This window comes from Canis lupus, chromosome 27, assembly GCF_003254725.2.
Source record: "Canis lupus dingo isolate Sandy chromosome 27, ASM325472v2, whole genome shotgun sequence".
In the NCBI taxonomy this organism is placed as follows: Eukaryota; Metazoa; Chordata; class Mammalia; order Carnivora; family Canidae; genus Canis; species Canis lupus.
The window spans coordinates 22,456,019-22,470,288 of record NC_064269.1 but is presented as its reverse complement, the minus strand read 5'-3'; the positions used below and the strand labels follow the sequence as shown (position 1 = coordinate 22,470,288).

At 35.4% G+C, this 14,270-nt stretch overlaps 2 protein-coding genes across 13 annotated transcripts in view; one reads left to right on the top strand and one right to left on the bottom strand.

Annotated features, from left to right (window-relative positions):
• IRAG2 (inositol 1,4,5-triphosphate receptor associated 2) overlaps positions 1-3,794 on the top strand; it is a 122,796-nt gene extending 119,002 nt beyond the window's left edge. Inside the window, 2 exon segments of the mRNA XM_035706789.2 lie at positions 1,353-1,460; positions 2,167-3,794. Coding sequence (XP_035562682.2) covers positions 1,353-1,460; positions 2,167-2,410 — 352 coding nt within the window. The 3' untranslated portion in view covers positions 2,411-3,794.
• Positions 2,776-14,270, bottom strand: part of DNAI7 (dynein axonemal intermediate chain 7) — a 65,755-nt gene continuing 54,260 nt past the window's right edge. For 10 of the 12 annotated variants that reach the window (XM_025455392.3, XM_025455394.3, XM_049102791.1 and 7 more), the window contains 6 exons: positions 10,643-10,803; positions 7,508-7,664; positions 6,381-6,595; positions 5,442-5,609; positions 3,913-4,026; positions 2,776-3,172 (listed from right to left, as the gene is read on the bottom strand). In XM_025455392.3, the coding sequence (XP_025311177.1) occupies positions 2,897-3,172; positions 3,913-4,026; positions 5,442-5,609; positions 6,381-6,595; positions 7,508-7,664; positions 10,643-10,803 (1,091 nt within the window). In that variant the 3' untranslated portion in view covers positions 2,776-2,896. The remainder of the gene's footprint in view (positions 3,173-3,912; positions 4,027-5,441; positions 5,610-6,380; positions 6,596-7,507; positions 7,665-10,642; positions 10,804-14,270) is intronic. The other 2 variants (XM_035706784.2, XM_049102792.1) reach the window with 2 other exon arrangements.

The following is a 14,270-nucleotide window of genomic DNA, read 5'->3' as shown; positions in this document are numbered from 1 at the left end:
ATGTTCATTTTATACATGTTCATTACCTGCCTACTATGTGGTAGGTACTAAACTCAATCCTAAGGGGTATAAAGATGAATGAGACATAGTGCCTACTCTCAGGTTTTTGTTTTTAAAATAATCCCGGGAGCCCACTGCATGTGTCGAAACTCTTTTCAGTTAACATAATGGATTTTTCTGATCTGGGTTAAAAAAAAAAAATCAATTTTTCTTCAAAAGATTAAAATCTATTTTTTGCTTTTTGTTAGTATGGTACGATTTCTATTGAGAAGTCTTAGTGAACCAAAGATTGAAATCTTGAGAATCTTACAAGAATTTTTGTAAGGCCTTGTTTATATTTATTTATTTATTTAGATTTTTTTTTTATTTTAGAGAGAGATAGCAAGCAAGCTGGGGAAAGAGCAGAGGGAGAGGGACAAGCAGACACCCACTTAGCATGGAGCTGGCCACCAGGCTGGATCCTAGGACCCTAAGATCATGACCTGAACTAAAATCAAGAGTCAGTCATTCAGCCGACCATACATACCACCAAGGGACCCATGTTTCCCTTAAAAACTAAAACCAGACAAACACATTCCCTTTAGATGTCCAAGAAGAAAAGAAAAAAACAACTTTGAGAAACAGCTGCCTTTGGTAATAGTGATGGCATTATGAGCCTGGAATTTCAAAATTCAAATCCAACTAGGAACTCATCAATGAACATGATAATGAAACAAGTTTTGTTCGGGTTAAAGACAAGATGATTTTATTTAAAATATATTTGCTCCTATTTCTATTTCCCAGCTCATTAAATATTAATTTTAGATAGGATTGTACTGAATGTATTGTTATAAACACTTTTTAAATTAAGATTTTAAAAGAAGAAATGACACTTTGATATTACTCCAGTTTAGCATAAAATCCACTGTTAATAATTTTGTGGTAGAAGGAAAAAAATTTTACCATATGTTTAATAAGAAAATACAGAGCAAGAAATATTCACCTTTGTTTTTTAAAGCATAGTAACTATACACAAGCAGAGAAAGAAATCACAGGTTAATAACACTGGTTAATTATGGAGTGGTGATAACTAACTTCTACATGTTCTTTATAAATTTTTCCTTTTTATTTATCCTTTGGCTAGTATCTCAACTTCCTACAACAACATTTTTCTATATAGCAAGTTTTTAAAATTAAATTTCCATAAATAAAAGATGAGTGATTTGAATTTTAGAATTAGATATATAGCAAATCTTTCTAAAGCAAAACAAATAGTTATGAGCCTCTTTAGTAATATAATAAAATTTAGCAATATTTTATAAATAGTATATTATCCATAGTTTCAAATATTTAAAAATAATACTTGTTTACAGAACTAAAGATGACTCAGAACTCCCTGGAGAAGAAATAGTAGAAAGGACAAGAAAGCCAAGTCTTTCTGAAAAGAGAAAAAATCCATCAAAATGGGATGGCTCTTCAATGTAAGTTGTCTGCTTGCTAATGATACCATTTTTATAGAATGGAAAAGATGAGGCAGGGTTAAGTTTAAGATAAAAAACAAACTTCACATGGTCTACAGGAGTTATCCCTGAACCTGTGACAGGTCACAGTGTTAGGTTCTAGAGCCAGATGGCATAGTTCATCCACTTTTGAGCATCAATTTCTTCATCTAGAAGATAGGGATGATAGTAGTAGCATGTGTAAAATGCTAAGATTTATAAGTTTTTCTTGTGGGTGTTTCTAAAAATAGTTTAAATATTTCAATAGAGCAAAAATCCAGGTTATGGTGAGAAATAAGTGATACACACACACACACACACACACACACACACACCATACTCTACCCAGTAAATAACATTTTTGTTTCTACTATAGGGATTTAAGTTGCCTTACCTGATTGAAACAATGAGATAAATACTCAAATATAATACCTGAGTCACCCAATTTTCAGATCATCATTGATCTGATCATCATCATTGCATTTAAGTCTAAATAATTTCTCTAATTCTAAAAATTATTGGGGGGGGGGTGCAAATTGTGGCCCAAACCAAGAGAGCAGATCATTACGTAGCTTATCACAAGGCAATGTTTGTGGTATGTAGGGCAGATCGATGACTTGATTGGTATTGCTGGCAATATTCTTTAATATTGCTATTAACAAATTCTGAATTTGTATTTTCCTTATAGTTATGACACAATAGCTTCCTGGGCAACAAATCTCACGACTTCCATCACAAAAGCAAATAAGGCACTCTGGCTTTCTGTTGCATTCATCGTACTGTTTGCAGCTTTGATGAGCTTCCTCACAGGACGATTTTTCCAAAAGTCTGTGGATGCTGCTCCCACACCAGATGGGGACTCCTGGATGTCTCTAGAACAAATCTTGTGGCCATTTACCAGACTCCAACACAATGGACCACCACCAGTGTGACTACAGCATATCTTACTGTGTGTGTGTGTCTTGATTTTTAAAGTTTCAGTATCTGAACTTCGTAAATTAAGTCATTTTTAGTTGGGAAATTATAGCTTAGAACCAGAGGGTCTCAGAAGGACCGTAAGATATTTTATACTCCCTCTTTCTGTGATTTCCTCTCTAAAATACAATGGTGAGGAAGCCTGCCTATGATCTTTTAATGAGCTTTTTGAGGAGGAGATATTATATATTGTTTGTTAAAATGTATTGAAATAAAGAACCACTCAAATCTTCATAGAGTGAAAAGTGAAAGTTTCAGTAAGCTAAATAGCCATAGGGGAAAAAAAACCCTACTTTTTAAAAAATAAAATTTGAGAATAAAATGCTTATGAGATTTTAATAAGGTCCTGAAATATAGTCACTCATTACATTTTATTGAAGAAATACCTGATTTTGCTCCAAGTTGCTTGATTCTTCATATTGCATAAAATTTATCAGTGGGGATTAAGAATAGCTGAGTAATCTAGTGGAGAGTAGCATATAACACACAGAGTCAATAAACTGGCAGTTGGAGCTCCTGATTTTCTCCATGGCTTCTTTGGAAGCAAAATCCTTAACCATGTGATATAAAGTAGAATGAAACTCAGTTTCTTCTTTAAGGGCTTCAGAGAATGTCTCACTGTTTTCGTTGATCTTGAGCCTTTGTGCTCTGTTACCACTAAACATTAAAAGGGTCCAATTAGGATTCTGAATAGGTTCTTCAGTAAGGTGTTCACTCAGCTAATGAAAAAGAAAATTAGAGAAATTCGTTAATAGTTCTTCTATTGGGTATTTTGGCAGAGTATAATTTGAATTTGGTCCCCAAAATTGCTAATGTAAAAGAAACATTCTTAGTGTTCCATTTCTTAAACCATGTTTTTATGGAGCTTATTAAAATGTATTAACTCACTCAACAGAGGTTTATTTAGTAGCTACCATGTGCCAGGGAACATTCTAGGTGCTGGGGATATTACAACGAAGGGCAAAAACATACTAACAATTGCAACAATAAAATCCTATCCTCAAAGAGCTTATTTTAAGTGGGAGAAACACACAATACACTAGTACATATGGTGGCTCGCTTATACTAAAACAATTCATCAGTCAGCTTTAAGAATGTGATCTCTTTCTTATCAGGCACTAGTAAATGTGCCAGAAAGTTAACTAGGAGGCCTAACCATCTCTGAGGAAAAAGTTTGATTCACATGAAAAGCTTCCATTTGTTCTCCTGTTGATGTAAAGAGCTAAAGGACGCTAGCCTGAAGTCAAGAGTGTTTGATACCATAATGGACAATGAAGGCATAATCTTTATATAGTTTGGTTTTATATTTTTGACAAAAATAAAAGTGAAGTTTTAAAACTATTTTGAATGTTAATTTTTTTCACCTTTTCAAGAGGAGAAACCATGGCCTACATTCATTTAACTTTGGAGTACTTACTTTTGGAGGACAAAGCATTGTTACGGATTTTACATACTATACCTTAACTATAACTTTTTTTGAAGTACATACTGCGTTCCACTTGCTCCAACCAAATGCAAAAGCAGAACTTAGCAGGGCCAGTTGTCGATAAGCTTTCAATTCCACCAAAGGATCCTGTCAATATAAAATAGAATTAATCATAGAGCCTCTCAACTAGTCTCCCATCTTTGGCCTCCTACGGTCACTTCTCAACACAGAAAAACACTTTTTTTTATTTTTTAGAAAAATCCATTTTAAATGTAAGTCATATTGCATGACTGCTAAGACTGGGCAATAGTGTTGCCTTTCTCTCAGAAGAGAAACCAAAGTCCTAATCCACAACGGGCCTCTCTGATCAGATATCCACCCACCCACCCACCCACACACACCATTATCATCGCCTTTGCGTTTCCTTTGCTCTCTCAGACAACTTGGCTAAATTCCCCACTTTTGAGTTTTGCTCAGATCTAATACCTTCTCAATGAACACCCCTCCTCCAATACCCTATTTGTATGTTGCCTTAACCTCATGATTCCTGGTCTGCCCTTTTTTCTTTTTCATAAAATATAAGATTATCTAGTATATTTTTTGCCTTCTTCTGCTAAAATGTAAGCTCCACAAGGGCAGGAACCTTTTTTTTTATTCATTAATGGATCCTAAGCATCTAAAACAATGCCTAGAATATGTGTTCAGAAAAAAAATTCATGAATATTCTGAGATGAAAAGTACACTACATTCAGCCTTCGTAGAGAAGCTGGCAATTGAGTTACTAAAACCAAGGTATTTTTTTTTCTCTACACATATGTACAGTATCTCAGTGATACTATTTTCATGTGTTACATGTCAACCTAGATTATCATTTTCTGGTATACTGTAAACTTGTTTTGGGGTATAGAACTTTTCTGCCCAACACATCTTTCATGATTAGAACCTACTTTGGCTTAATTTACATATCACATATTTACAAAACATCTGATTCAAGGAATATGCTAGGTGTCAGAGGATCATAGGTGATGAAAGAATAATCCCCCTTCTCAAGGGACACACAGTTTAATATGGAAGGATGTTATTTAACTAAAGCCTTATGAGTAACATGAAGCAGTATGCAGACAAGGATCCTCTCCCAAGAAAGAAGGAAGTGGGTTCTGTATATTGGTGGTCCTTTTATGTATTTAATTTTGCCTAATTTGTCATATTTGGGAAACTGCTGAGTCATTTACTCTTTTAAGAAATCTATATATCCAGCCTGGAAGAAGAAAGAAAATACACAAAATGCAGAGTTGCTCTACCTACCTTTGCACTAAACTGACCAGCTGTGGATAATGCTCCATTTGTCAATATGAAGATCATTCTATACACTTACTTTCTTGGGGAGGATTATTAAACTTGAAAGAACCCTGGATTTCTGGTCTTGTTTATTCCTTCCTAACTATAATTCTGTATAAGTGAATATAGAAAGCCTAAAACACATCTGAAGAGTTATGTAACATTTAATATTTGCTAACATTCTAAATATCTATTACATTAAATTTGGAAAGATTTGTTCTTACCTTATAATTTATAATAACATAAAAATGAGAGTGTCCACTAGGGAAGATATTTAATCCAGTTTCTTTCAAAGCAAAAATGAAAGAAATCGGAGTCATCCATTTTCCTTCCAAAGTAGATGAATGCTTTTTGTCACTTAGTTTGATTGATGCTAACATGCAGAGGTCTTCCTAGTTTCAAGAAGAAGAAAGCAGCTTTTTACTTGTATAAGTAAATTATTTCTTTATTATTCCATTTCCAGCCTTTAGGTTCTACATAATATACATATATATATATGTATATTATGTGTGTATTTTTAGCCTTATGTTCTTCTGTATTAAAAATAATGCAAGACAGGTCTATTTTAGGCTAGCTCTGAGAACTCTGCCACAAAGTCTCCCTGTTATCTCACCCAGCGGGTCAAGTCTTTTTGGGCTTTATCTGAACAATCATGGGACTAAAAGATCTCCTAGGTCTCCTCTCATTGTGAAGTATGATCTAAGAACACTGAATATTGTCACATTGAATTACAGTAGCTATTTGATAGCTATTCATGTTGCAACTTTTAAGGATAATTTTTTTACATATATAAGATCTAACATAATATTGCAAAATTATCCAGTTTTAAAGTTTGCAAAGTGGAAATTTGAAGGTGTACAGAGTTCAAATCTCTCATCTGGTTTTGAAGAGGAAGCCTCTTTAGAGTGGATCAAAAATTCTCTGGAAGTCACACTGCAACCAGGATTGTAGCTTTAGGGTACAAATTTGCACCTTACTTATTACATGATACTACCTATCCAATTACTATTGCATTTAGAAATTATGGCTCAAAGTATATTTTAAATATATTTATAAAAGACATTTCAATATGTAAACCACCAGTAACTGACTGCTTTGACATACTTTTACTGTCATCAAAGCAGTTTACCTCTTTCATATGACTTACTATAACCGGGATTTACCTTAATTTGTATTTGAACTTCAGTAAATACTGTAGTCACGGTCAAAAGTACTTTATTCACACCAAGTGGTCTTAGTTCCCATGACTGGAAGGGCATATTAACATGAGTATCTTGAATCAAGGTAATAGGGCCAAACGTTTCTAGGCTGAATGTTATAAGTCTTTCTTCTGATTTATAAGAGACATTGCTGATGCCATCAGTTTGCCAATGTTTACCTTCAGAATAAGGAAGAAAGTAACAGTTTCACTTTTTCTATATAAAAATAAGATGAATGAAACCACTCAACTGAAAATATGTATAAATTGATCTTTTATGTTTGGAAGAGAATCTCTACAAAAAGCCAATTTTGCTGGGAGTTTCTTCCTGTCTACAGGATCAAGTCCAAACTCCTCCGCGTGGTATGTTAGGCCTTAACTTTTAAAACTATATACCTTTCCTCTAGCAGCCTCAAGCCTATGTACATTAATTCACAAGAACAAGACTTTTAAAAAATTTTTTTTTTAGAACAAGACTTTTCAAAGTTGAGCCAGTCAACCCCAAATGAAGTATTTGTTAGTAATTAGTAAATCATTAGCTTGTAATTCTGCTGGTACTTCAGATTTTGTTATTTACTTATTTCACATTTTGGATAAGCAATAATTTCCCATGGTTCAACAATCAAGTTATAAAGAGGCAGAAAGCAGCTAGTGTTCCTCTATCTCAGGTCTGCCAATGGCCCACTCCCGATCTCCAGTACTTGTTTGTAATAAGATTTGCAATTTCTAAGTTATTAAAGTAAATTTCAATTACCCAAATCTGAATTGTGTAGTCATTTCAGGAGAGAGTAGGTTTTTCATTTATTTGTTTTTCATGTGTTATTTTGATATTTTTGTTATTTTTTTAAAACATGATATGAGTAATTATTCAGAGATGATGGCAGATATAACACTTCAGGAATTAACAGTTACAAAACTATAAATAAACTCTAATCTCTATTTCCATAAAGAGCAAACAAAGACTCCAGAATTTTCACAGGAATGTGAAGATTAGAAACTCAGAGTTTACACACTGTATTTTCTGTTTTAAGGATTTGTGTTATAGCTCTTTTCATTACATAATTATCAAAGCTGAATAACGTTTTGCTGTACCTTCAGCATCCCACCTTGCAACCATAGGATCCTCAAAAAAGATTACATTCTCTTGAACCTCAAGCGTGACCTCTATGGGTGGGAAAGCATTTTCTGTTTCTACATCTTCAGTAGTTTCTGGAGGATATATGTATTTCTGCAATCCTTCTTTGAGTATCTTTTCAAAAATGACCAAAATAACATCTAGTTAGAAGCTGACTGGCAACAATTAAAGATGTAAACAATGCTGAGTAAGCTATATATAATTATTCTTTATAAGCACTGAAGATTGGCCTCATTTAACTACAGATTAACAAAATGTCACAACAAACTTAAGACATAATGATTAAGGGGTAAAATCACTAAATCTGAATTACAGAATTTTCTTATGGTCCAGGTTCTATGCTGGGACTTACTCATTATCTTATTCCTCCAAGGAATACTACAAGACATATATTTAACAGAGATAGCTAGAACTTAGAGAAATCAAATAATTTGCCAAAGATTACAAATGACTTCAAGGAGGCATCACAACTCAAAAATAGAGCTATAGGACCCCAAATACCATTTTCTAATACCTTGGTTAGGGTGTGTAGGTAAAGAGAGAAAGGAGTATTAGCAAACTTCTGAGAAGTGTAGAAATGAATGGATGAAAGTAAATTAAAAATCATCACGTTGGTACACCTTAAACTTATACAATGCTTTATGTCAATTATATCTCAATAAAGCTGGGAAGAGAAAGTAAATTAAGCCAACAGCAGATATCTCTGGGATCAGGGAGATTTGTCTATTATCTGAACATAGCAGGGAAGGATCTAGGGAGGGAGAAGGAGGGAAGATTAAGAATAGTACAAAACAGAGGAAAAACAGAGAATTGGTAGAAACTCTAGAGGAGGTGGGAGATTATTGAAAAGAGACTTGAATAAAAGGAAGAAGACTTCTGTTGCAGAAGAGAAAAACATGTGTAAAGGAGGATACTTTGGGCTCAAGTGGAGAATATGAAATGGTCATATCAGGACACCAACAAAATTCAAGAACAGATCTTTGAATGAATTCTTGGAAACCCCAGCTCTGGCTGGGCCCTTTCTATGGATAAAGAGTTTTGAAAGCCTACCTTCACCAAAGGGATGCCTTTCTTGGACTCCCCATTGTCCTTCAAGTAACCGTGGGATAGGAAAAGCTGATTCAAACAGGTTGTTTAAAGATACAGATGCAGTGAAACGCGGGGACACCTGCACCCTGATGTTTCTAGCAGCAATGTCCACAATAGCCAAACTGTGGAACGAGCCTCAGTGTCCATCGAAAGATGAATGGATAAAGAAGATGTGGTATATGTATACCATGGAATATTACTCAGCCATTAGAAATGACAAATACCCACCATTTGCTTCGACGGGGATGGAACTGGAGGGTATTATGCTGAGTGAAATAAGTCAATCGGAGAAGGAAAAACATTATATGGTCTCATTCATTTGGGGAATATAAAAAATAGTGAAAGGGAATAAAAGGGAAAGGAGAAAAAATGAGTGGGAAATATCAGAAAGGGAGACAGAACATGAGAGACTCCTAACTCTGGGAAACGAACAAGGGGTGGTAGAAAGGGAGGTGGGCAGGGGGTGGGGGTGACTGGGTGACAGGCACTGAGGGGGGCACTTGATGGGATGAGCTCTATGTTGGCAAATTCAACTCTAATAAAATAAATAAAATAAATAAATAAATATTTTTTAAAAATTTTTTAAAAGATTGTTTAAAGTGGTTACAGTCCAGATTATCTCCCCCAGGCATGCTCTAGTAAGTGCATTCTCATTTGTGGGGAGAATGGGAAAAGAACTGCAATATCATCCCAAAGGGGTGAAAATGTTTAGGGGGCATAAATCATACTGTTTAGGTATAAAGCACAGATAGATATAGATATATTACATACACAAAAATACTATATAACTGTGGCATTAAAATTTCGTGGGGTGGGGGGTTAGGAAAGAAAAGATCTACAAAGTCTCCTTAGAGGGGTAATAATGGGGGGGAAATGCTGAGAAATACCACTCTAATACAAAAATGTACCAAGGATTGAAAAAAAAAATGTACCAAGGTCGTTAATGGGTAGAACTGTGGGTGAGAAGTGCCTGGCAATCTATGTACATGATGTGCTGGAAGAGAAAGTGAAAGAGGTGGAGAAACAGGGAGAATGGGAGGGAGGGGGAGAAAACAGAAAGCCTGGAGAGCAGGGAAGGAAGGAGGAAAGAGCTATGACAACAGAACAGGATATAATTGGTACATAAGCCACCATGAAGCAAAGTTAAAGTAAACAAAGTCACTAACTAGGGAAAATGCTACTATTTATTGAAACAGGAGTGAGGAACTCCTTCAAAAATGATCTAACAACTGCTGTCATCAGCATCCTTACTAAAAGCATGGAACATGCATCAGCAACATTGCCATAACCTGGATCTGTGCTTCTCAAACTTAAATGTGCATATGAAACACCTGAGGGTCTTTTTAAAATTCAGATTCAGTTGAACTGAGGTGAAGTACCAAATTAGGCATTTCTAACAGGTTTTTGGGTGATGCTGATGCTGCTGGTTCATGGACATACTTTACACATCAAGGATCCAGACCAGTGGTTCTCAAACTTTAAGGTGTGTTTTGCTAATACAGACTGCCAAGCCTCATCTCCAGACTTTCTGATTCAGTAAAACTAGAATGGGGCCCATGAATTTGCATTTCTACAAAATCCCCAGATGATGCCAATGCTTTTGGCCAAGGGACCACATGTTGAGAACCACTGATCTAGACCAGAGTATACAAACTATGGTCCCTGGAAAATCTGGTCCATATGTAAATGACAATAAGGTTTTTATTTACATACGGCTGTCGTATTGTTACAATGGTAGTGTTGCAATGGAGCTGGCATGCCCACAAATATGAAAATATTTACCATCTGACCCTTTACAGAAAAAGTTTGAAAGCCTTTTAAATAGACTATCATTAAGACCAAATTGGCACAATCTAAACACATAAATTCAAGACAGTTTAAAATTAGTTTTTTCCTTTATGGTTAATAGGGTTAAAGGTTAAAGTTCACTAGATGTTAGATTATTTAAGATAAAAGTGTGAGAAATTATTTTACTCATAAATCTGACTCAAAAACCAACCTACTTCTACAATCATCCAGCTTTTCATTGGTTTATACTGTGGGGGAAGCTCCAAAATATCCAAGTGGTACACTCCACCCAGGGTTGTGAATTGGCATAAGTCGACCTCATTGTCTTCAAAGAAAGTCGGTTTTTCAGTAGCATTCTCTATCAGCAACAACTGTGCTAAAATTAATCAGATTAATTCAGTTTCTAAATAAATTGTAACATTTTGGTATTAGGAGGGAAAGGAAAAAATTCTGATACTGAAAAACAAAGTTTTTATTTAGCTACTAAATCTTCAAAAAGTAGTTAATTCAAAACTATTCACAAAGCTAACCTTCAAAATAGTAATAGGGATGTATAGTGGTAGGATAAAGGGGAAGGTTCCATTTATATTTTATATACCAACATTTTAGGAATTTTCATATAATAAGCATGCTACTAATAAAATAAGTATAAAAATATGTTGTATTATAGAAGAGGAAAATAATTTTCCCTCTACCCTTCTGAGTTCTTGGCTGAAACTCCTATAACAAAAGACAGATTAACAAGAGAAAAAAACCCATTCACTTATTAATATGTATTCCTCATGCATGAGAGATACCCAGAGAAAAATGAGTAAACCTGAAGAGATGGCTCAGAATCCTGGCCTATACAGCATCTTCAACCAAATACAACAAATTTGTGGAGAACTGACAAAGGAAAGCAGTTTCTGAGGGTAGAGAAAAGGACTAGTTAGTAAAGTTTGTTATGCAGATTCCCCTTGTCCCCTCTCCAGGCTGACAGGGTTTGAAGCTGTCTCTGGTCATTAACCACTGTCTCTCCTGGTAAAGAGGGGAGGAGGGACACCTTTGAAATTTTATGTCCTACTTTTAGGGAAATAGGGGGAGGGTAGGCAGCTTTTCTTACATCTGCATCTTTTCAATTGCTCTTAACTTAAAATATCCTTATGCCAAAGTAGCATATTTTGGGGTGGCATATTCCACTACCTCTCATTATAAAATAACAAAAAAGTGGCTTAACACAAAATTTGATAACATAATATTTTTTAATTGGACCTTATGGGGCTAAAAATCTGAAAGAAGAAAGTAAAATCATGAAAAAAATAAATTTTGGTCCATATATTAAATTAAAGCTAATTTTTTTTTTTTTTTTTTAGCAAAAACAGGGCCAGCTCATTAAAAAAAAGGGGGGTGGGGTGGGGATTGAGGCTTAAAAGTGAAGAACTGTATTGTATAATCCCTATTGTTTAGAAATTTTATGGGGAAATTCTATAATTCCATGATTGTCAGTGCATAAGCAAGTGAATATTTTAAGTTACATATCACTAAGACCATTCCCAACTGTCACCAAAACGCTTTCAATGTAGTGTGATGGATAAGAAAGGGAAATCAGACCTCTTATAGGTTTCACTCTTTACTAGCTGTGTGACCTTATGCAATATATGCTAATTAACATGTCTTTTCTTCCCTTCCTCTAAAAAAGAGATATTAGTATCTACCTTATTGAATTTGGGGGAGTTGTAAGTTAATACATGTAAAAAGCTTAAAACAGGTGCCAAACACATAGTAAATCTTAGAAACTGTTACTCTTATTATTTATCATTACAATTTCCCTCTCCCATAAAAGGAAACACCGAGAAACCACTGAGTTTAACCCATGGAGATCAGACACTGAGAATTAATGATGACATGCAAAGAAAGTTCCTGTTAAGCAATTGCCCCTTTTCCCTTGTATACCTTCAATAAAAAGCAGACTTTAATTTTCAAATGTATCTAATTAAGAATCCATTTAACCTAAAAAGAAAGGAAAAAGAGTATTGTATCCAAAATCAGACATTTATGTTTGTTTTTTTTAAGGTTTTTTTTTAAGATTTTATTTATTTATTCATGAGAGACACACAGAGAGAGAGAGAGAGAGAGACAGGCAGAGGGAGAAGCAGGCTCCATGCAAGGAGCCCGATGTGGGACTCGATCCTGGATCTCCAGGATCACACCCCAGGCTGCAGGCGGCGCTAAACCGCTGTGCCACCAGGGCTGCCCCAAATTCAGACATTTATAATATATACTATTCAGGGATCACCATGTAGAAAACCTAGGTATTACTGACAGAGGTTCATGAACTGACTATATTATCTTAACTCTAAACAGGAAAATTACCTCCTTAGGGTTATAGAAAAGTTATAAAGGTATAAACCTAATTGGCTGCTGACATAAAAGTGTGTTGGAAAAAAGTGAAGTAGACAAGAAGTATGTTATGAAAAAATGCTAAGAAATCTATAGGAAATGGATTCCCTTGGAGTTAGTGGGAAGTGGTGTACATAAATCCCAAACTAAAAGATTTGCAAATTAGACCATCTTGCCATCCAGGTGAGTGAGCTGCCTGGAATGTAGATTAGATTCTCCAGGCCCCTGTATCACCACCTCAGCTGATGCTACATGAAGCAGAGATGAGCTATCTTTGCTGAACTTTGTCAAAAATTGGCATTTATATGCGAAATAAATGACAGTGGAGAGGAGGCAGGATGGTAGAAGAGTAGGGATCCTTGTTTCATCTGGTCTCCCAAATTTAGCTAGATAACTTTCAAACCACCCTGAACACTTATGAATTCAACCTGAGATGTAAAGAAAGAACAGCTGGAACACTACAGAGAGAAAAGTGATCACGTCTTACAAGTAGGAGTGTGAAGAAGAGAAACGGGATATATTGGAAGATAAACAGTGTAGGGGAGGGAGGCTTTGTAAGACACTGCAGGAAAGTGGTGCAGCACTAGGGCATGCAATTGGATCCTTTAAAATCTGCTCCTGAGAGAGTCTTGCCTGCCTGAAAAGTGCTCAGTGGTGAAATAGGGCAAAATTCCAGAAGGAGCAGCAAAGTCTCAATATTCCTGGAGATGCATAAAAAACAGGAGTGCCCAGGAGAAAGCTCAACTTGTGCTATAAACTGCAAATCACAGTCAGATAGGGTGTATTTTACTTAGGTCGTGGTTGATATTTTTTTACTCTACTCACTCATACAGCCATTCTGCACTGGACAAAATAACAATGGAAGGAATGATGCACCACAAAAGAAACAACTGGAAGTAATACTCTCTGCCACAGTTCGAATGGATATCGATTTAAGTAAGATGTCAGAGACATAATTCAACATTACAATGATAAAATTCCTGGTGGCTCTTTAAAAAAGCATAAAAGACTCTAGAGATTCTCTTACTGCAGAATTGAAAACTAATCAGGCCTAAATTAAAAATACTTTAACCAAGATGCAATCTGAACTGGATGCTCTAACAGCTAGGGTTAATGAGGCAGAAGAGAGAGTGAGTGACATAGAAGATGAGTTGATGGAAAGGAAGCTAAGGAAAAGAGAGAAAACAACTAAGAGTCCATGAGAGTCCATGAGACTCTGAAAATTAAGTGATAGCTTGTGAAAGAATAATATTTGTCTTACTGGGATTCCAGAGGACGTGGAGAGAGAGAGCAAGGACCAGAAAATATGTTTGAACAAATCATAGCTGAGACTTCCCTAACTTGAGGAAGGAATCAGGCATACATATCCAAGAGATAGAGAGGATCACCCCAGAATCAATAGAAACCAATCAACACCCAGACATATAGTAGTGAAGCTTGCAAATTTCAGAGATAAAGAGAAAA